Source organism: Cyprinodon tularosa, unplaced genomic scaffold (assembly GCF_016077235.1).
Source record: "Cyprinodon tularosa strain WSP-4 unplaced genomic scaffold, ASM1607723v1 ctg76, whole genome shotgun sequence".
NCBI classification, from domain to species: Eukaryota; Metazoa; Chordata; class Actinopteri; order Cyprinodontiformes; family Cyprinodontidae; genus Cyprinodon; species Cyprinodon tularosa.
Genome location: NW_024039518.1, coordinates 1,957,941 through 1,978,580, shown reverse-complemented (window position 1 = coordinate 1,978,580; position 20,640 = coordinate 1,957,941). Strand labels below are relative to the sequence as shown.

Here is a 20,640-nt window from a genome sequence, read left to right as displayed (position 1 = left end):
GAATGTGGCTACACTGTAGCCACAGCTGCCCTGGGGCTCACTGACAGAAGCGAGGCTGCCGTACACTGGCGCCACTAGGCTCTCTGACCACCATCAGTAGACAATGCAGGTGAAGTGTCTTGACCAAGGACACAACGGCACTGAAAGCCGGAGCCGGGGGTTGAACCGTCAATCCTTTGATTTCAGGGCAAACTCCTACATCCGACGCCACTTACGTCCCCCTTGTAAATGAATGTATGACAGAGGCCACAAACTACTAATTAAAGCCTGATGACATGTAATGTAATCTCATAGGGAATCCAACAGTTCTGTAAAGCCATCAGAGGTTAGTCGGAGCAGCCTACCTCAGTGAACAAACAGCTTCATAACAACCAAAGAAACCAACAAACAGATCAGGGATACTTTATAAACATTTTTAAAGCAGGGTTAGATTATAGTACTTTAATATCAGCTGCTTCCAACATCCTCTAATTGATAAATGTTAGGGTCTTCCTTTCCTACACGCCATAGAATTCTCACTGTTAACACCATGAAAGGTTAAAGGAACCAGTTACGGGCTACAAATAGATGATTTCGGACCAGACAGGACTGTTTGATGCATCACTAACACGTGGATAGTTTGGCAGAACTTCTAAGACGGTGTCATCCACCCAAACTTACTATTGGGGACAATCTGTTGACAAAACAACTGTTGCTAACAAGGCCCCTTCATCTGGCCTTCATTGAGAAGGAAAACTATTTTGAAAGAAAGTCACAAGAAAACCTGATTTCAGTTTTCTCCAATCAATATAATGCGGAAAAAGCTGCTCTGGAAAAACCAGAACCATGCAAATGTTATCAAATTATCACCGTATGCGTCACTAAACACTTGATTTTCACAGGAGATAATCCGTGACAGCATCATGCATGGGTTCCCTTTCAGCAGGGGCAGAGAGAAACTGAACTGAACTCGTCTCTGAAAAGTGCCTTGAGATTGGTGCTATATAAATAACCTAAACTAAATTGGATTGTAAGAGCTGATCCAATTTAGGTGGAGCTAAAACATGACAATCTTGGAAGAAAACTACACAGGGTCAGCAAATGACTTCAAATTCAGGCCAAAACTCAACCCCAAACCTATGGCCAAACCACAATAACAGTGGCTTAAAGCACAGCATCCTTGTTTTGTAAAACGACCCAGTTGTAGCCCAGAAATAAATCCAATAAATGATCCTTGGCAAAGCTTTCAAAAGTCATTCAGAATCACTTTTTATCCAGTCTGAGGTTGAGATATATTTGCAAATAAGAACCGTGCAAAATGTCCGACTTTAGTTGTGCAAAGCTGGAAGAGAGACTCCAAAGACTCCCAGGTGAATGACAATGAACAGTTCCTATTATCTATATTAGGGGATCAAAGGAATAAAAATACAAATACATGCCACGCCATTTCGACTTTATTTGCAAACATTTCTGAAAACAATGAACACACATGCTTCTTGACTTAAACAAAATGTAATGCGTAATACGTTTGAAGAGGTGAGAAGCACAATATTGTTTGACTCTTAATTTATTCCAATTCTAAGCTCAGTTTTTGTTCATGCAAGTGTCTCTGTTTGCCTGTGTAGTCTTGCTCTGTCAGGTATTTTCCTCACTGGAAAGCCCTGAACAATTACCCAGCAAGCAGCTTCCCCTCTCTGTCTGCTGCTGTGTAATTTAGAGGAAGCTGCAACAGCAAAGCCATGCAGGGCCTCATTAACATCAACCTTTCTAAACCACAGTCATTCCTTGCATGCGTAGACACACTCACACACACAGCAGGCTGCAGTCTGACACATACACACACAGACAGCACATAAAGGGATTATGGGAAAGCAAACATGGTTTAAATGAGAGTAATGTATTTGCTGACGGCACAGAAAGTGATATTTTAATCCAGGAGTCAGACTTACTGCTGCTCTCTGGAAGGCTCCTTTGGTGTAGGTGCCTCCTCCTCTGTAGTTGATGGCCGGGATCTCCTGGTTGAACAGGGAGCATTTGTGTTGGTGGGATTTGGGCGCAGAGATGTGGTCCACCCTCGTAACCACGTGGTTCTTGGACGAGAAGGTCACCAGCGCCACCCGTGTGTTCTCGGGCGCCACGGGGAAGTCAGACAGCATCTTGCGTATGAACCTGAGCTCGCTCTGGAAGTTGTTGGACCCCACGCTCGAGGACTCGTCCACCAGGAAAAGCAGGTCCAAACAGGCGCTTTTCTCACGCAGCACGCGGACGTTTCGCTTAAAAGCCTGGCCGAGGCGCTCCACTTTTCTCTCAGCACTTTCTGACAGGTTGCTGGGCAATGACAGGGATGACAGGGTGGACATCTGTCTAGACCTGCGAGACTGCTTCTGTCTTTGGGAATGCTGGACAGCCGGCCCGGCTGAAGTCCATACCTCCAGCAGGCATAAGGTAAGAAGACAAGCAGTCCATGATGCTGTTAAATAGTAAAACATAGTGTCAATCAGTCCAGCACCTCTACTGAAGCTCTTTAAAAACCAAAACAAAAAAAGAGGTGAAGCGTAGATAGTCTTTTCTGGAGTTGTCAGTAATGGTATCCTGTCGTGAAAGCAGGCTCCCTGGGATAACTCAGATCAGAGTTTCTTAAAAGCATTGCAAGAAAACGATGAGGATTCCCCTATTCAATATGGGCTTCCTTCCATCTCTTTCATTAAAGCAAAAAAAGAACAACCCCCTTTAAAAAAGTCTCTTCCCCTGCCTGATAAATAAATATATCTTTGTCCCTGCACTCTGTTGAAACACTTCTTCCCCCCAAGTAGTCAATACTCCTTTATCTGTCCAGCTGTCAATCACCTATCTGCTCTGTATAGGATCCAGAACCCCCCCTCAATGCCTCTTTAGTCCTCTTTTAGTCCCAGTCTGTAGCCTCTCAGGCTCCTGTTCGTCTATGTGACGCTCCTGACTGCACCGTCAGCCCAGCTCCAAATGCTTGTCCCCCTCTTCTCCCCAAATCATTTAAAACACACACAAACAGAGGAGGAGGAGAAGGAGGAGAAGGAGGAGGGAGATGGGAAGGAGGGAGGAAAAAAGTTAAGAGAGGTTGAGGGGGGTGGGGGGGGGAGAAAAGGGGGCAGTCCAGTTGTGATGTAAAGTCATTTTTTCCCTTCATTTCTCCTCCTCTTTTCTTCCCAACTCCCCCTCTTTCCCTATCTCTGTCTCTCCCCCCTCTCCCGTGTCCCCCACCCCTCCTCCCCCTCTCTCCCATGTATTTGTCAATCTCTCTCATCCAGACGGTGAACTGAGGCACCATGTCAGCGCTACCTCTCGCCTGTCAAGCGGTCGACGTTCCCCAGGAAACTCATCAGCAACAGGCGCTGTGATCATCTCCATATGTCCACACTTTCACACATCAGGATGAGGAAGATCAGGGTCAACTGATAAAACACAGTGAGGAGTGAAAATGGAGTAGGAGACAGATTAAACCTTTAAACACATCTAACAAAACCCTACCAGACAGACGTAAGCTTTCGTAAAGGTTTTGAGAAAAGAATCCAGATCTGTGATAATCAGTACATTTATATCTGCATCGCTTCATCCAAACGTCTCTCCCTTATTTTCTCCTCCTGTCCAAGAAGATCTCATCATAGATTGTGTTCCGTACATTAAAGTGGAGGTTTGTCTGCTTTTTCACACATAGACCATCATACATTTGCCTCAGTGTCAAGTCTCTTTCTGTCTTCCTCTGCAGTTTTCTTTGTTGATGTCGATCTCTAACCAAAACAAATCCAGACGGCATTGCATTTTGCCTATTAAACCCAAAAAGTTGGGTTTTACTTCAGGGAGCTCTGTTACCATAAAGCAGTGGTGAACTCTGAAGACGTAAGCATCTTTTTGGTGTTCTTCTACCAGCTTTGCATGTGTAGATTGGATGTAGAAGGATGTGTTGTGAACATCTTTCAAGAGTTATGGCAGATTTCTCAGTTCGACTCAGACCTGATGCGCTACGATGTAAGTTGCAACATTGCAACTCTGGCTGCAAGTTCAGAGTCATTGTCCCGTTGGAAGATGGATTCTGCCCCAGGCTCAAGTCCAATGCAGCCTCTAAAAGATTTTCCTCCACGAATGTCCTTTACTGTGTTTAACTCAATTCATCTTCACATCAACTATCACTAGCTCTTGGTCCCAGATTAAGGAAAACGTCTAAATGGCACAATGCTGCCATCGTGTTTCACAGCGGGGATGCTGCTCAGGTTGATGTGGGGTGTTCTTCTGCACACAGCCTTTCTCTCCTCTGATAAAAGAACTTTCTTCAAAATGTGTGCTGGGATGGCTTTTTGCTTTCCATCACAGCTTTTTTTCTACTATTCTTGATTAAGGTCTGGTTACAGCTGCCTCAACAGATTGTCCCACCTAAGATATGGATCTCTGCAGCTCCTCCAAAGTTACCATAAGCTTCTTAATAAAGTGCATGAATTTCTTCATCAAATATTATCCCTAGGTAGAAAATCACTGCCAGTCTTTTTTAAAGGACTCTAAACATCCTCTAAATTTTAGATTCTTCAAAAAAATATCTGTTGTTTGCTATGATTACTGCTTCACAGACTTGGCATTTAATCCATGAGCCTTATTAGGCTACAACTGAAATAGTCATGTTGAAGGAGCTCTCAAAGATAGCTGTAAAAATGAAGACCAACAATTGAATGGGAATGTATGTTTGAACTTTCCCCTTTTAGGGTATTTCTAATGGTTCAATTGAAATAAAATTCTCACCAGGTGGCGCCAACAGGCAATGAAGACAAGCAAATAAATAAATCTATTGATGCCCATTACTTAATTTATGTGCAAAAAATAAAAAGATGGAGGAAGCAAAAATATTTAACATCTTTTAAGAATCTGATACTTTGTACAAAAGTCTTCATTTGGGATGGCAGCTCCTGCTTGGAAGAACTAGTCTCAACCATTTCTCAGTTGTGATGTTGGGTCCATTCTTCATCACAAACCCCCATCAAGTCCTCAATATCCTGTAATTCTCTTCTATGAACTTTGATTTGTTTTTTTTTGTCTCTATTTCTTTGTTTTGGCTCATTTGTGCTTTCAGACTTTTAATCATGTTTGGTCATGTTTGGAGTATGCAGAGAACTCCCAAAAAACAATCACTAACCACCACCAAATTTATTTTCTTGATGTGATGTTTTGTGGGTAATATTCACTGCCTTTTGGCCTCTAAAGACAATATGCACCATGGCATCAATCAAGTTTATTTAGGTCTCAACTAAGCGGACCATATTGTCCCGGTATTTTACAGGTTTGTCTAAATGTTGGTCAGCAAACCTTGCTCTGCCATCAACATGCTTATATTCCAGAACAGGAGTCTTGCATAGTCCACATGCATAGAGTCATTAGCTCAAATACAGGATTATAGGTCATCAGAACAAACAGTCGATCTGACTAAAAACGCATCATGTAAAATATATAGGTCGGAATATTTTGACCGGATTCGTCAGATCGGAGTTAATTGTTATCTGACTGAGAGTAGACCAGTAAAAGCAAAGCAGTGGGGAATAAATCATTTGCACTGAATGCAGCCGATGAAAATTACTGATGGAGGCAAAAGGTGCAACATATGATGTTAATTAGTTCACCGTCAACTAAAACGATAGCAATCTGCTAAATCTCCTTTTAACTCCACTCTCCATCTCTCCCACACAACAAATAAAGCAAAGGTTAGCAGCGAAACTCTAATTTGATGAATTCAGACAGACCCAAACCCAAAAATTCCACATTTGGTGTAATAACAAAGCCGAGGAGCTGTTGAGGAGTAAAATGAATGCATGAATGTATGAACTGTGAGAGGGGTTTTGCTGAACTTTCTATCTGTTTCTGTTCCAGATGATATTTCAATAGTAGCTTGATCTCACAGAGAACCCACCGACTGTTCTTTCTTTTGACAAAATAACAAAAAGTTAAACCACTGTGCCCTGGATACCGACATGCCAGATGCAGGTGTAGTGAAACATAGTTCTGCCATCAGCTGATAAAAATGTAATTTATAATTGCAGATCTGCATACTATTTAATAATGTAGTGAAATTAAATGGACAATTGCTTCTAACTAACAACTAATGTGGTCATTTAGTAAAAAATCGGGATTGGATAACAGCTGACTGATTGCGGTAAACTCCTTCATGAACTCTGGAGTATTTGTAAATTTGTCTGCACCTGAGATAAGATTAGAAATAAGAGAAAAATGATGAATGCAACATTTTATCCTTAATCACCCAAACAATCTAAGAACCAATTTGTTCAAAGGAAAGCTTCTTGCATGAGGACAGTGTCGTGACTTTTTTGTTGCATGCATGGACTTGATGGGTTGTACCAACACCTGGTGATTTACAAATATAGGTAGCGGTGCCTGCTGGGTTGGATACAATTAAGCATCCAATTTAACAGAAAATTGGATCTTAAGAAGTTGCAGCACTTATGTCTCATTGAAAATGCACAGGATTTCTCTGCAACTGCGCTTGCATAGCTCTGACCGAGGTAGACCTCAGGACAGAAATTGCTCGGGGAGAAATGCAATGTGAAATCATAAAACACATCCACCTTCGCAGTGATACAAGGTAAAATCTCTGAAATGCAAAATGGAACAGCTAGGTTTGCCCTATTTGGAAACACGTTTATGTTTATTTGGGCAGCCTTGGATATTACAAGATATTTTCTCTCGCCTTTAGTTTGTTTTGACAATCTCTTTTGCACCATTTCCAATTCAAGACCAGATCTATACGAGGACCTGTCACACGAATAAAAAAGGTTCATTAATGAATTTGAATTCTAAATACACAATGTTGGCAAATTATCTCAACATCTTATTCCTCTCCTAGAAGATCAACAGGGTCAGTAGTACCTGGCTCAACTTAAAAATCATGAAAATCAACACGTACACACACATCCATGTTGATTATGTGTCTCTCCACAAGAAAATCGCTCAAGCTCCTGAATTTCACACAGCAAACAGGAAAAGCTGGGAGCCAGACGGAAAACATTCCCACTAAATTTCAGGATGAAACCCAACCTATGTTAACTTTAATTGAAGTTTTAATGTAAAAAAGCTGTTCTTTTTCATTTTTTTCACCTAATTTATGTATTTATACATTAATGTGATATTACCATCCATGTTTTTGGAAAATAAAGTATAATACGCATTACAGTCATTACAGGAATGCAGCACATTCAAATAATGCTACAAATCCAAGAGTTACAAGAGTTATAATCAAACTCACAGTTCTTATCTTATCATAACCATTGTTTGCAACTAAATTACAAACCTTTGTCCCAAAAACAAGACTGTTTTCTTTAATTTGCATCATGTAATATAAGTAATAATAATAGGAAATTGAAACTCCCATGCATATTTGGACATTTGATCACATTTACTAAAATCAATTTGTCAGGCAATGAAATCAACAGGTGATGATGGAGGTAACAAAGAAATAAATCAAGGAAAAAAAGAAGCAGGTGAGGAAATTACTAATATTAATGGATGCACTGTTAGCCTATAACCATGCAGACATCTCACACCAAGAGAGAGTTTATTTCGCCCATAACTCTCGCTTTAATTACAGAAAAAATCTCTGCAGAAGTGGGAAAAGAGAATAGCTACTAACCGTGCAGATGAACTGGATGGAGGAGCCACTCAGACACAAACACATGCTTGCCTGGGCTCTCTTAAAGCACACACCCTGACCTAAATCCACACACAGATGCTGCTACAGAGACAAAAACATTCACTCTCACCCTCAAACATGTTGAAAGAGAGAAGAGCACAGCTGTGACTTCCTGCGTTTTAGCATTTGGAGACCCCTAACCAGACTGCTGCATGGCTCCCAGGAGACATAGGGGGGTGGTGGAAGTAAAGAGGAAGTTTGAGAGCATGTGTGTGTGAGAAGGGCATGGGGGATAAATAAAATTAAATAAAACAAGCTGCAAGTTTTTTGAAAGAATTAAAAACTATTTTTATCATTCTACTGTATAACAAATAGATCTACACTTTAAATGTTTATAAGAATTCATAAGGAAGAAGCATCATAAACTAATCAGAAAAAAAACCCAGGGATCTATGGTGGATTACAAGAGAGAAAAAAAAAAACATTCAATCTTATCTAATGAGTTCTTAAAATTCCTTTAAATTGAGATAGTTTGGGATATCTACATTGTTTTTTTTTTTGTGTGTGTTTTTTAAATAAAATTAATATACATTTAAGTTCATGTTTAGAAGAAAGAATATCATGTTTCTGTTGCTGGGATTTTAAGTGGCCAACACAAAATAGAACTTATTGGTGACCTGGAACATTAAATAATTTCAAATACGTAAAGAGAAAAACATCTAAAAATTGTCATGCATTTGTGAGCAAGTTTTAGATACACTTTTCACTGCAATATCATCATCAGTCCTTCTAGTCAATGTCTTTGCATGCTTTGAACTTTAACTAAACATTCTTCCTTTTCTCTTTGCAAAGAAACTCAAATTCAGCCTTATTGGTTGGAAAGGACTTATGCATATAACTGCATTTAGGACAGGACCATTCCAGCACAGAAATATAATTTGATGAAAACTGTTTTATCATAGCTCTGAGAATTTTTTTATTTTTTTTTTGCTGCTTTAAACGTGTTACTTGCAGCTTTTTCCTGGTTTTAGTTCCATTTTTCTTCTCATTAACAACTGTTGGGATCTGGAGGCCTGTCCACCTTTCTCCAGCAGAGGGCGCCCTAGGTCTCCTGGAGCTGAAGCTGACTACCACACCTGCGGCTCGTTTGCTCATCAGGAGACCAGCTTTTAAGCAGTGGAAGAGCTACACTCCAGTGCCAGAGTGTTAAGCCAGTTACGGTTAGCAAGCCTGAGCCAACCAACCTGTCTGATTCTCTGACTCCCCTGAAACCTGAACCAGAACCTAACTTGTTTTTTTGTCTTCTCTGCTTCCTAGGAAGCACCTGATTGAACCCAGGAACTCTGGAAGAGTTTCTCAGCTGAGACCAGCTGTTTGATCTCAGAAGAACCTTGGAAGGTCAAACTGTCTGAACCTGCCTGCCCGCTCTCAAGAAGAGAACTGGAAAGAAACTCTTATCTGAACACTGCTACAGGTGCTGGTCATAAAATTAGAATATCATGAAAAAGTAGATTGATTTCAGTAATTCCATTTAAAAAGTGAAACTTGTATATTATATTCATACATTACATACAAACTCATATATTTCAGATGTTTATTTTGTTTAATTTTGATGATTACAAATGACAACAAATGAAAATCTCAAATTCATCATATCAGAAAATTAGAATATTGTGAAAAGGTTCAAAATTGATGGCCCCTGGTGCCACACTCTAATCAGCTAATTAACTCAAACCACCTGCAAAAGCCTTTAAATGGTCTTTCAGTCTAGTTCTATAGGCTACACAATCATGGGGAAGACTGCTGACTTGACAGTTGTCCAAAAGACGACCATCGACACCTTGCACAAGGAGGGCAAGACACAAAAGGTCATCGCTAAAGAGGCTGGCTGTTCACAGAGCTCAGTGTCCAAGCACATTAATAGAGAGGCGAAGGGAAGGAAAAGATGTGGTCGAAAAAAGTGTACAAGCAAGAGAGATAACCGCACCCTGGAGAGGATTGTGAAACAAAACCCATTCAAAAATGTGGGGGAGATTCACAAAGAGTGGACTGCAGCTGGAGTGAGTGCTTCAAGAACCACCACACACAGACGTATGAAAGACATGGGTTTCTGCTGTCGCATTCCTTGTGTCAAGCCACTCTTGAACCACAGACAGCGTCAGAAGCGTCTTGCCTGGGCTAAAGAGAAACAGGACTGGACTGCTGGTGAGTGGTCCAAAGTCATGTTCTCTGATGAAAGTAAATTTTGCATTTCCTTTGGAAATCAAAGTCCCAGAGTCTGGAGGAAAAGAAGAGAGGCACTTCATCCACGTTGCTTGAAGTCCAGTGTAAAGTTTCCACAGTCAGTGATGGTTTGGGGTGCCATGTCATCTGCTGGTGTTGGTCCATTGTGTTTTCTGAGGTCCAGGGTCAACGCAGCCACATACCAGGAAGTTTTAGAGCACTTCATGCTTCCTGCAGCTGACCAACTTTTTGGAGATGCAGATTTCATTTTCCAACAGGACTTGGCACCTGCACACAGTGCCAAAGCTACCAGTACCTGGTTGAAGGACCATGGTATCCCTGTTCTTAATTGGCCAGCAAACTCTCCTGACCTTAACCCCATAGAAAATCTATGGGGTATTGTGAAGAAGAAGATGCAATACACCAGACCCAACAATTCAGAAGAGCTAAAAGCCACTATTAGAGCAACCTGGGCTATCATAACACCTGAGCAGTGCCACAGACTGATCGACTCCATGCCACGCCGCATTGCTGCAGTAATACAGGCCAAAGGAGGCCCAACTAAATACTGAGTGCTGTACATGCTCATACTTTTCATGTTCATACTTTTCAGTTGGCCAACATTTCTATAAATCCTTTGTTTTTATTGGTCTTCAGTAATATTCTAATTTTCTGATATGATGAATTTGAGATTTTCATTTGTTGTCATTTGTAATCATCAAAATTAAACAAAATAAACATCTGAAATATATGAGTTTGTATGTAATGTATGAATATAATATACAAGTTTCACTTTTTAAATGGAATTACTGAAATCAATCTACTTTTTCATGATATTCTAATTTTATGACCAGCACCTGTAAGTCTGAAGTCAAGCCCTGCCTCTGCCTAGCCCTCTGCCTACCTTCTGCCTCTGGTTCCTCCCCTCTGCCGCTCAGCCAAAATCACTGAACAGGTACAAACCTGCATTACTCAACAAACAGTATTTGGATCTCAGCTAACCAAACTGTCCCTCTCTGCAGAGAACCCAGTTGTGACCAGTCCTGGATCTGTTTCCCAAACATCAGTTCTTTATTATCATTGTGTTTCAATAAACTGTTGAACTTTTCCCTCTGTATGGAAGTAAATATGTGCCATCAGAATTTGAATAAAAAATACCTCTGAAATTTGAATGTTGTATATTAGTGCTTACTTTTTCAGTATTAAAATAAATTCAGAATATATTTTTAACCTAAAAAAAATTCAATGTCATTATTTGTACATTAAAAAAAAAATCTGTGTAATTTCTTTTACATGGTTGCAATTTTCAGTTATTAAAAAAATTCACATTCCTATTTCAAAGTGATAAAATTTTCAATATACATATTTTTCACAGTTTAAATTTTCAGTGTTAAAAAATTCAGGATATAAAAAATTCAACTTTTCAAAATTCAAATGCAATATTTTCATTGTCCTCCAATTCAACTTGCTCAAATTCACTGTCTCAAATTCAGCGTCTATAAATTCGCTGTAAAAATGGCCAAGGTTACTTCAGGTCACAGACATTAGCAATGGATGTCCGATTCCAACATCCACCTAATCACGTGACACAACCGTCATATTGAAGAAGTACCAGTATCACCCAGGCTGGCGACCATGGAGGCGAACTCAAACCCAACGGTGAGTTTAATGCTTTCATATTTCTGTAGTATATTTTATTTTGCGCATGAAGTTTGATACATTATCTTAAAGCCTGATTTAAAACACTGGTTTGGGCCGTTGTTAATCTTACACCGTGTAGTGCCGGCATATTACTTCTCGCTACCTCCGAGCACCCCCCCCCCTCCCCCCCACCCAATTTCCCCCGTTTTATTTCAAAAAGAAATACAATGTACAAATAATGACATTGAATTTTTTTTAGGTTAAAAATATATTCTGAATTTATTTTAATACTGAAAAAGTAAGCACTAATATACAACATTCAAATTTCAGAGGTATTTTTTATTCAAATTCTGATGGCACATATTTACTTCCATACCTCTGAGTCCGTGTGTTCTGCATGTGGGTTAGAAACCTTGATCCCAGGATGACAAAAACTCTTTCCGTAGTGTGTCTGTTGTGTCTTTTGGTCTTCATGCTGCTGTTTGTTTCCTAATATTTGCTCATAACAAAATAAAAAAAAATTTGAAAAAGCAGCTGGATTTAAAATGAAATCACTTTAGACACAGATTGAGGAAGTTCACTAACACCAGATAACAGGGAGCTGAATTACAATACGTAAAGCACTTCTTATTCCCTTTTTTTCCACCTAATTTAAAAAAAACAGCAACATTTGCTTTGCTTAAACTTCACCAGAACTGTATATTCTGTGTAGGTCTATTATTACAAATATATTAATTTTGTGATTATATTGTGAGAAAAAGGGGACTATAGTCTACAACACAGACTTTAAAAAAAAGAAACTTTAAAGGATATGTGAGAGATATATGATACAAAAACATACAGTTTAAAAAATGCTGGACCATTAAGTCTAAGAGCAGCAGAACCGTCTATGTTGTTCTTGCGGTTTGTGCTTCCGGAAGCTGATGCAGTCATTATTTACATGGACCTATTTCACATCCACTGGGAGGAAAGTTAAAATACTTGATCCACGTAATACTTTGTGAAGATTGAAATGTGGTGCAGAACTTCTGGACACCGACTGCGGAAGATCGTACGTTTTGTCATGGAAATTCCAGGGAGGTATTCTTGTAAAGTCATTAAACCAAACCATTAAGTCTGAAAGCGTACAAATACATATGGTGATACTGAACCACAAAGGCCAGACAACCAGAGGAAGTCTGTGCAGAGGGACTAAAGCAGAAAGGATTCATAAGGTTCAATATTGGAAACTGTTGGAAAGGTCAGCTTGCTTTGCTCCAAGTATTTCAAAATTCCAATTTATTTTTCACTGAAAAGAAGATTAGCAAAGCTTGAAATTCAAAAAAGTTTAAAATGTGTTATTTTCTTGGGTTTTCTGCTGATCCCTCATACCTTACTCTGTGGATCTGCAGCTTCCTGCAGGCTGAGGCGTCAGATACAGTAGCAAGAAGTGATGAAACATTCCTCATATTTCTTCTCTCTGGCCTGAAGGAACAAACAAAAAAACTGCAGGATTTTTTTCCAGTTTAAAGGCATTTTTTGATACCTAGTTCTAGTAACAAAAAAGGAGAGTGAATAAAAAACTGAGTTGCAAAACAGAAAAAAAAATGTTTCATAATTTCGACCGATGTAAAATTAAGGTTTGATGAGATATGAAATATCTCTAATGTATTTATAATCTGCTAAAATGATTAAAAGAAAAAAAAAAGACATGGGGGAATTTTATGAAGCAGCTAAATTTCACTGCCTACTGCATGAGAACAGCTTTACAATTTGGAAAATAAAGTCAATATTTCTATTTTAACAGCCCAACTTCAAACGTGTTTGTTAAAATTTAACCTCCATCCTCTAAAGCTGAACTTCTTTATTATTATCATTTGCATCAAAAAATCAAAGAGACAACAAAATAACAACTGGGACATTTTTTCCTTTTTTGAACCACAAAAAAACACATAATTATTTTAAGTTGACATCTAAAACAACTGACTTGAACATCCCTTATACGTTCTAGCAAGGGGCTATAATTTCACAGGAATTTCCTGTTCCATGTTACACATATTTGAGCTCCCTTTAAAAATACATGTGTTACCTGTTCATTTATTGTAATGGCAGCCTATACCCAGCAGATAGTGTACCAATTAGCAAAAAAAATAATAATAATAAGGAAGGATCTTTACCAATTGTTTTTCTTTTTACAAAAAAAATCTCTCTTTAAAGCCTTTGCTTTGTTGTATTTAGTAAAACGCTGCCTGCTGAGGTTAGTCCTCTCCAGACAAGAAATGAGAACAACTAGTTAAAAATAAAATTGGGGGGCCAGTTGGCTCCTGTTAAAATAAGGGCCTTGGAAAAGTCCAGCCTTGGATTAGAGAATAGTTCCTTTCCTTGTCATTTCAGGCTTATTGTCATCGCTTAGAAATGTTATAAGCAGTTAAAAGAAACCACCAACAAACATTTACAACCGTGTTGTCTCTTTAAAACAAGCCTTTTCGCTTAATTTAGCAAGTGTTACAGGCCAAATTAGTTAATTAGCATTTCCAGGATGACGCAAACTCTACAAATACGTTTTTTTTTTTCAGGAAGGAATAAACTGTAAAAAAAAAGAAAAAAAGGAGGATTTTTTTTTTCTTTTTTATGAGAAGCCACAAGTTACTCCAGTTTTATCTAATTTAGCAGGACAAACGTTTTATAAACCTCTTAATGTCAGAGCTACTTTCCCGAGTTAATGATTTGTACTACACTGTCCCCTAGTGATGACTAAAAGTTTGTGCGCTATTAAGGGTGGACGGGTATCCGTCCGCTAGTGGGAGCTCTTACGTTTACAGATGGAAAAAAAAAGTAACTATTATATTGTCAGGAAAACCAAGTTGTTATAGGCTACTTGAATCTATTTGTCAAAGTCTACAGATTTGCAACATAAATATTTAATAAAAAGCACATTGTATTTTGGTTGCCTCAATATTCTCTAATTATTTAAAACATATAGGATAGGTTTGACAAAAGCATATCAAGACCATTTCTGAAATAAATTTGGAGAAATAATTTATTATTATAGGACAACCGGGAAAATTCAAACAACTGCCCTTAAATCTCAGACCTTCCCACATTAAACTAATAAAAACACTACAGTGGAACAATTTCCCGGTACTTAAATTAAATCTATGCATTAAGTAAATTTCATCAACCATATAAAACCTTTGCTTACAAGGATTTTTTGTATAAAGTTACTGACAGTAAAATATATTCAGCTTTGACCGTAGAACCAGAATCTCAGACACAAGCCAGCAGACAGAATCAGATTGAATGAATCTAATAGATGGTGTAACACAAATTTCAATCCAACAAAAAAATCAAACCAGTGTATAAATAGTGTGTGTTATTTAAAAAGGCCTCTTTTTTCAGCTGCGATACCTTATGTGCTGTAATATTAACAAACAGTTGGTCACATGAACATGTTGGATCAAATGAGCTTGGATTGTAGAAGATAAATATGCAGAGTTTTCATTTTTGTATATCATATGGGGATGCAATTCACATAATCCTTTAGTAGCCAACTCTTTATCTGCAGGCACATTTTTTACAGAGTTTTATGACAGCTGGCTGAGTTCTTTAATGTGTCATCATGTTCTGTGACTCTCACTGAAATCAAATTAGGGTTTATCTCATAAAATGTTTGCTTGCTTTTGCTCATAATTCACTATTTTTAGGTAATTTATTATTGAAAGTTAACATATCTAAGATGTTCTTAGGGAAAGCAATGCAGGATCTGCAGGTTTTATGTTTAGCTGACCCTATTTATAGCACAGAGTGCATTCACAGACTACTTTAATATTTAACAAGCCAGACCAAGTAGCAGGAAGGCTTTGTCCTTTAGCTAAAACATCAAGACATCCTGTCCTTTTTACACTGAATGCCTTAACATACCAGCCTAAAATTAACTCTGTAACAGGTCCTAACTTCCAATAAGACAGAAGTTAATCAATGCACCCTAGATAACATTACAATATTTCTTACACCTTCTTTTCATGTATGCTGCTCTTTCAACAGAGAAAGGTAAATTATTTTTATACCTAAGTGTTTTGGGGCTTTCAACATCTGCTTTCCAAAATTTAATATTGTTGTTGTTTTGTGTCCTTTTACATGTGCTTCTGTTTCCAACATTATGCTAAGATTTATCGCCTGATTGCTAATCATTATATAATTTAAAAAAAAAACAACTAAAGAGGCAAAACTTTGTTTTCTGACCCACCTAAATCAACTGATCCCAGACCAGTCTTCCTAATAACAGTTGTAAGTCTTTTGAGGTTTCATTCTACCTGCTTTGAAAATCATTAGGCGTGTTTTGTCCATTCTTGTTGAAAGACCTCAGAAGCTTATAAATTGGAAGAAGAGTAATTATGAACATAATTTTAAAGTTTTACCGCATATTTGAGATGGCCGTTGTTAATGTGCTTTAATGAAACCTGCTCTGTTGATGTTGGTTGAATGTTCAGGGTCCTTGTCCAGCTTGAAGGAAAATCTCCATCCTAGTCTCAAATGTTTCACAATTAGCAGGTTTTCCTCCACAATCGCCATCTTTTCATTCAAGCTTCTAGGCCTCTGTAGAGGAAAAGCTTTTCCCTCAGTGCGGCGCTACCACCAGCATGGTTTTCAGGACAAAAAGTGAAACGGCTTTGTTTGTGAAAGATTGGTTTGTGAAAAAGATACTTAAAGGTTTGTGAAAGAAAGATCCTAAGGAATATGAATTTACAAGATATTTATATCATTATCACACCATACAATGTCTATATATGGCTGATATTTGTTTAAACAACTTGGCTCTTTATGCAAACCTTGCATTCACCTACTTTCAATATAAATCATTCCTTGTTGGATTTTTCGTTTTCTCGTGAGGATGGCTCTTTTATGCAGCTTATCTGAATATTTTACAGCTTTCAGCTCAGTTCATGTGCCTTTCACATTGCTTTAATTACTTTATGCATCACTAGATTTTTTTTTCTTTTTTTTTGTTCTTAAGCTTTTAAAGGTACACTATGCAACCGGTGTTGATTTTCCAGCGAGGCTCCCCCCAGAGGGCGAAAGTAAAAGTGCACTGTCGTAAATATGCACAGCTGTTCTCCTGGTTTCTCCGTCAAGCCAGGCGCGGTTGTTTTGAGCTTAGCAGCGAATGACTAATGCTGCGTTCACACTGGACGTAGCTGGCGCGACAGAAGCAGCGAGTTTACATGCAAAGTCAATGGTTGACGCGCGTCAAGGCGCAGCAAAAGGTCCCGCGGCGCGTTTTGAGCTGCAGGCGCAGCACGTCTGAGCAGCTGAAGCAGCGCGTCGGGCGTCGGGCTAAGCATCTGACGCAGGGAGAGAGACACAGCGCTGATGATCAATCCTCTTTTATTGACGCCTAAATTAACTTAAAATGCAGAAATCTGCCGGCAGAATATGCAGTTTGGATTATTTAGATGAAAAACACCTACCAGCTGCCGCGGTGAACCGCGAGGAGGCAACCCGGCGAGAGGCTGCTGATGAAGGGATCCCTACTGTCGGCGCATCCCTGGTATGTGGGGGTCTGAGCGGCTCCGACAGAAAAAATATTGAAGGCAGGATAATAATCTGAATGAACTGACTGCACTGATTACGTTTTCAGGTGTATTTTCTCACTTAAACACATTAAAACTACTTTCTTCCCACTGATCACAGCAAATATACACTATATTGCCAAAAGTATTTGCTCACCTGCCTTGACTCACATATGAGCTTAAGTGACATCCCGTTCCTAATCCATAGGGTTCAATATGACGTCGGTCCACCCTTTGCAGCTAGAACAGCTTCAACTCTTCTGGGAAGGCTGTCCACAAGGTTTAGGAGTGTGTTTATGGGAATTTTTGACCATTCTTCCAGAAGCGCATTTGTGAGGTCGCACACTGATGTTGGACGAGAAGGCCTGGCTCTCAGTCTCCGCTCTAATTCATCCCAAAGGTGTTCTATCGGGTTGAGGTCAGGACTCTGTGCAGGCCAGTCAAGTTCATCCACACCAGACTCTGTCATCCATGTCTTTATGGACCTTGCTTTGTGCACTGGTGCACAGTCATGTTGGAAGAGGAAGGGGCCAGCTCCAAACTGTTCCCACAAAGTTGGGAGCATGGAATTGTCCAAAATGTCTTGGTATGCTGAAGCATTCAGAGTTCCTTTCACTGGAACTAAGGGGCCAAGCCCAGCTCCTGAAAAACAACCCCACACCATAATCCCCCCTCCACCAAACTTTACACTTGGCACAATGCAGTCAGACAAGTACCGTTCTCCTGGCAACCGCCAAACCCAGACCCGTCCATCAGATTGCCAGATGGAGAAGCGCGATTCGTCACTCCAGAGAACGCGTCTCCACTGCTCTAGAGTCCAGTGGCGGCGTGCTTTACACCACCGCATCCGACGCTTTGCATTGCACTTGGTGATGTATGGCTTGGATGCAGCTGCTCGACCATGGAAACCCATTCCATGAAGCTCTCTGCGCACTGTTCTTGAGCTAATCTGAAGGCCACATGAAGTTTGGAGGTCTGTAGTGATTGACTCTGCAGAAAGTTGGCGACCTCTTCGCACTATGCGCTTCAGCATCCGCTGACCCCGCTCCGTCAGTTTACGTGGCCTACCACTTCGTGGCTGAGTTGCTGTCGTTCCCAAACACTTCCATTTTCTTATAATACAGCTGACAGTTGACTGTGGAATATTTAGGAGCGAGGAAATTTCACGACTGGATTTGTTGCACAGGTGGCATCCTATCACAGTTCCACGCTGGAATTCACTGAGCTCCTGAGAGCGACCCATTCTTTCACAAATGTTTGTAAAAACAGTCTGCATGCCTAGGTGCTTGAATTTATACACCTGTGGCCATGGAAGTGATTGGAACACCTGATTCCAATAATTTGGATGGGTGAGCAAATACTTTTGGCAATATAGTGTAGCTGCAAGGCAGAGAAAGGATAGTGAAGCTCCGCCCAACGCGCGTCAGACACACTTTTGCACCGCGCAGCCAGAGCAGCAAAGCTGTTTCAGCCGCGTCAGAACTAACTGGTACAAGCAGCAAAAATGAAGCAGCAGACGCGATTTTGCTGCTTTTGCTGCGTGAACGTAGCATAACTGCACAAAGATCGCCACTGTGCTAGCAACGAGAATGCTTTTAACTGGGGGGTGTAGCAGTTCTCGCCGTAAAGCAAGACTGACTCTCACGAGACTTCTGAGCCTGTGGGTGCGGGTCGGTGCTCCTGCAGTTGCAAGTGCAGTATTTCCCCCACAGACCACCAGGGCGGCCGAGAAAACCTTTGTTCAACCTGAAATGACTCATTTAATCATCCAAAACGTTATGGAACACATTAATTAACTGAAAAATGTTGCATAGTGTACCTTTAAAGCCTGGACCATAAAATAATTGACAGAAAATCCTATTTTTACTTAAAGTTATTATTGAACTTTTTGACGAATGGAATAAAAAAAACTTAGTCTAACACTTTTTTATAAGTTAAACTAGATCCTTTATTTACATCAGTTTTGATACATTAGGGCATTTCATCCATTCTCTGACATGTTTTATCCCAAGTGGGGTCACGAGGGTTCCAGCTGTCTACGGGCAAGAAGCGGGGTACGACCTGGACAGGTCGCCAGTCCATCGCAGGGCAACACAGAGACAAACATCCATGCATGCACAACTAAGGAGAATTTATAAAAGCCAATTAACCCAACAGTCATGTTTTTGGACTGTGAGAGGAAAACAGAGTACCCAGAGAAAACCCACACATGCTCAGGGAGAACATGCAAACTCCATGCAGAAAGACCCCGGGCCGGCAATCGAACCCAGAACCTTCTTGCTGCAAGGCAGCAGTGCTACCCACTGTGTTTTGTTTTCTGTTCACTACTTGTGTCTGAATGTGTAAGTCAAAGTTTTAAGAACCAAAATATCTCACAGATGATGCAGAAGTATCAAAAACTCATGTATGGTACACTTGGCTTTAAAGGGTTAAAACATCAAAAAGTTGTGTCTGTTAGGGTCCCTTCTCCTGACCTGACAGCCGAGGCTAATAAATAAACACAGAGCAAAAACTCACACTGAGTCCTTAAAGGAAAGAAGGTGAGCATCACTGTGGGAAAGATACACACAGAAAAAGGGTGACAGATTCTACATGTTGGCGAGAGCAGTAGATCACATACATAGAAACACAAAGATCCAGGACAGCTGGAGCTGTTCAACTCTGGTCTGAAACAAACTGGTAGTTTGATCTTTATAATATTTCTATTTCTTTTTTTTTTTTGAGCAGGTGAAGCTGCTGGGTGTTTTTTTTTTTTTTTTTGAGTAAACTCTCACTGTATGTGTCATAGCTCTAGAGCTCTGTCTGATACTCATTAAAGGAATCACTGTAGATGCATCAGCAAATTTATCGGCTCATTAGCTGCCAGTGCCATAAAGCTTAGCAAAACGACTGAAGTATGAGGTGAAAATTTAACTTTTATTAGAAGGAATAAACATTAGAAACCCAGAGTGTCCATGTTTGGTAATGTTCCTCTGCGTTTGGTTTGTTGGTGTTTAGTTTATTCAAATATATTGAAAACAGAATTTTTGAGTCCTAATAAGCCATTTATTTTGAGATGCACATTAACAGTTTGACTGACTGAGAGTAACGCGCAATGATAAAAGTCAGAGTAACAGTTGCAGGCTAAGAACACATACGTTTGCAAGTGAATTTAACTGATATTGGTGGCCTGAAATACTCTAAAGCTTTATATGCTGCTTAACAGGAAAGTTGTTTAAAGCTACAGGCCTTTATGTATTATATGTGGGTATTTTTTTTTCATTATCATTGACAAACTGAAAGTCTCAGCCTTTAAATGTGTGTTGCCTTAGAAATGCCTATTTGTAAAGATATAGCTCGCATTTAATGGAGTCAGACATCTTTGCCCTATGGCACCTCAGAGGTGACCAAATAGTGACTAAAAGATCGTTATTTCGCTCAAATGTAACTGCAGCAAGTTAGGCCAATATAAAATCTATGTCGTACAAAGACTAAAAAATACTATTTTTAAAGTCATAGGGAGATCATTTTTAAATGTCAAATCATTCTGGAGTAAACATGTATATAAATGTAGTTTTTATCAGACCATATTGTCCCAAAATTTCTATTTAC

At 39.6% G+C, this 20,640-nt stretch overlaps 1 protein-coding gene across 1 annotated transcript in view; it reads right to left on the bottom strand.

Moving 5' to 3' along the window:
* Positions 1-3,363, bottom strand: part of svep1 (sushi, von Willebrand factor type A, EGF and pentraxin domain containing 1) — a 138,892-nt gene extending 135,529 nt beyond the window's left edge. The window contains 3 exon segments of the mRNA XM_038270314.1: positions 1,929-2,510; positions 2,512-2,571; positions 3,295-3,363. Of these exon segments, the coding sequence (XP_038126242.1) occupies positions 1,929-2,510; positions 2,512-2,571; positions 3,295-3,363 (711 nt within the window).
* Positions 3,364-20,640: the final 17,277 nt, after the last annotated feature.